At 44.5% G+C, this 3253-nt stretch overlaps 1 protein-coding gene across 1 annotated transcript; it reads left to right on the top strand.

The window, feature by feature from the left end:
* Positions 1-312: 312 nt before the first annotated feature.
* On the top strand, positions 313-2077 carry LOC110504126 (melatonin receptor type 1B-B-like; the record flags this gene model as incomplete). Its single annotated transcript, XM_021582955.2, has 2 exons — positions 313-435; positions 962-2077. Coding segments are annotated over 2 exons (879 nt in total), but the record flags the coding sequence as incomplete, so codon positions are not given.
* Positions 2078-3253: the final 1176 nt, after the last annotated feature.

Genomic DNA, 3253 nt, shown 5'->3' on the forward strand with positions numbered 1-3253 from the left:
TACCTGTACCCCTGCACACTGACTCGGTATCAGTACTGCCTGTATATAGCCTAGTTACTGTTATGTTATTGTCTTCCTTTCTATTATTTTTTACTTTAGTTTATTTGGTAAATATTCTCTTAATCTCTTCTTGAACTGCACTGTTGTTTAAGGGCTTGTAAGTAAGCATTTCAAGGTAAGGTCTATATTTGACAAATAAAGTTTGATTGATTTAATTTGAACCCTAGCCTCAATCTTAACCCTTAGCTCTAGCTCGAACCCTTTCCCTTGATAAAGGACCAATAATCTAATGTGTTGTTGTCTCTCTCCCCTGTAGGGAACGTGTTTCTGGTGAGCCTGGCCTTTGCTGACCTGGTGGTGGCCTTCTACCCCTACCCCCTGGTGCTCTACGCCATCTTCCATGACGGCTGGTCGCTGGGAGAGACACAATGCAAAGTGACTAAGACCTGTCTGTCTGTATGCTGTCTGTCTGTCTCTCTAGCCCTGTTTATACCTGGTTCTTACATGTTTCCTTTGTCCTGATATTGTCCACATTCTGTTTGTGCCCACATTTTTAGACAGGTGTATATGATTAAAACTCAGATTATGAGCTGACTGTGATCTGATCTTCCTGACCACCTCTGGAGGTAGTCAGGCACATATTGCATATATAATGTGTGAGTTATATGTATGTTTGTGTGTGTATAAGGATGACAATCTTATGTGGACAAGATCAGGACAAGGCTTCTGTCTGCTTTCTTTATTTTATTCTGTCTTTCCTTTTTTCTTTCTCAATGTATCTATGCTCGCCTCTTATCTGTCTAGCCCTGATTATACCTGCCTTTAACATCTGCTTACACTTATAAGATCTGATCATAATCAGATCACAATGCATATTTTAATAGTCTACACTAAAAATGTGTGTCAGAACCAGGTATAAACAGGGCTTCTGCCCCCCCCTCCCCTCTATCTCCCTCTCTAGGTCAGTGGATTCCTGATGGGCCTGAGCGTCATCGGCTCCATCTTCAACATCACCGGCATCGCCATCAACCGCTACTGCTACATCTGTCACAGCTTTGCTTATGATAAGCTCTACAGCTACCGCAACACCCTCCTACTGGTGGGGCTCATCTGGCTCCTCACCATCCTGGCTATCATACCAAACTTTTTCGTAGGCTCACTCCAGTACGACCCCAGGGTGTATTCGTGTACCTTTGCTCAGGCCGTCAGTACATCGTACACCATCACTGTGGTGGTGATTCATTTCTTCGTGCCCATCGCCGTGGTTACCTTCTGCTACCTGAGGATCTGGATCCTGGTCATCCAGGTGAGGAGGAAGGTGAAGTCAGAGGTGAAGTCTCGACTCAAACCCAGCGACATGCGCAACTTCATCACCATGTTTGTGGTGTTCGTGCTCTTCGCCATCTGCTGGGCGCCGCTCAACTTCATTGGGCTGGCCGTGGCCATCGACCCGGAGACGGTGGCGCCACGGATCCCAGAGTGGCTGTTCGTGGTCAGCTACTTCATGGCGTACTTCAACAGTTGCCTTAACGCCATCATCTACGGCCTTCTGAACCAGAACTTCCGTAAGGAATACAAACGGATTATCATGGCCATGTGGATGCCTGGTCTGTTCTTCCAGGAGGCGTCACAGGGGGGTACAGAGGGTATGAGGAGCAAGCACTCGCCCAGACTGGGACTCAACAACAACGATCACGTCAAGGGAGAGGCTTTGTGACGCTGACGCCAAGGTTCTCTACTCCTTTCCCATGTGTTTTGTTTCTTTTTTTAGTCGTGGAGTGCCATTTCTCTATATATCTCACTGACTGCACAGTTGTGCTGTTACCAAAGCCTCAATGAATTCTCGGAATGGTGCGGATTAAAGAGAGAGAGCGAGACATACACAAGAAAAGAGAGAAAGAGAGAGGTGTTGACTGATGATAACTGACTCTGTTATTCACAATTCAAAGAGTGCCATTCATGAAGCATACAGTATACACTAAATTACCAAAAGTATGTGGACACCTGCTCATCAAACATCTCAATCCAAAATCATGGGCATTAATAGAGATTTGGTCTCACCTTTGCTGCTATAACAGCCTCCACTCTGATGGGAAACCTTTCCACTAGATGTTGGCACATTGCTGCGGGGACTTGCTTCCATTCAGCAACAAGAGCATTAGTTAGGTCGGGCACTGATGTCGGGCGATTAGACTTGGTTCACAGTCGGAGTTCCAATTAATCCCAAAAATGTTTGATGGGGTTGAGGTAAAAACCAGTCCCAGATCATTATTGTTCCTCCACCAAAGTTTACAGTTGGCACTATGCATTGGAGCAGGTAGTGCTCTCCCGACATCTACCAAACTCAGATTCCTCTGTTGGACTGCCAGATGGTGAAGAGTAATTCATCACTCTAGCGAACTCGTTTCCACTGCTCCAGAGTCCAATGTCGGCAAGCATTACACCACTCCAGCCGGTGCTTGGCATTACGGATTGGTAATCTTATGCTTGTGTGCTGCTGCTTGGCCATGGATGAACAGTTATCGTGCTGACGTTGCTTCCAGAGGCCATTTGGAAATGGGTAGTGAGTGTTGCAACCGAGGACAGGCGATTGTTCCACACTACGCCCTTCAGCACTCGGTAGTCCCGTTCTGTGAGCTTGCCTATCACTTTGCGGCTGAGCCGTTGTTGCTCCTAGATGTTTTCACTAAAACAGCACTAACAGTTGACCGGGGAAGCTCAAGCAAGGCAGAAATTTGACTTGTTGGAAAGTTTGGCATCCTATGATGGTGCCACGTTTAAAGTCACTTAGCTCTTCAGTAAAGCCATTCTACTGCCAATGTTTGTCTATGGAGATTGCATTGCTGTGATCGATTTTATTTGCCTGTCAGCAACGGGTGTAGCTGAAATAGCCGAATCCACTGATTTGAAGGGGTGTCCACATACTTTTACATATATAATGTATGTTCTAACTTATTATGTATCATACTCTTATGTACACCTCAGGCTGTCTGCCTGTTCTCTGCTGCTGTAACAATATGCATTTTAAAGTGGAAGCTCCAAAATTATTATTACATTTTTTTTACACCATTACATCCATTGCATTTTTATATAGGACAGTGTATTTAAAGACGTGTTATCTTCACAGTTTCCTCTGTAAGAAAGTTATTTATCACACTTTTTAATTTATTTTCTATATCTATATCTTGTTATAATTATGACAATCATTATGACCAGCGTACATTAGCGTAGATCACAATTTGTAAAAATCCTT

The sequence above is a fragment of the Oncorhynchus mykiss genome, chromosome 24, assembly GCF_013265735.2.
Source record: "Oncorhynchus mykiss isolate Arlee chromosome 24, USDA_OmykA_1.1, whole genome shotgun sequence".
In the NCBI taxonomy this organism is placed as follows: Eukaryota; Metazoa; Chordata; class Actinopteri; order Salmoniformes; family Salmonidae; genus Oncorhynchus; species Oncorhynchus mykiss.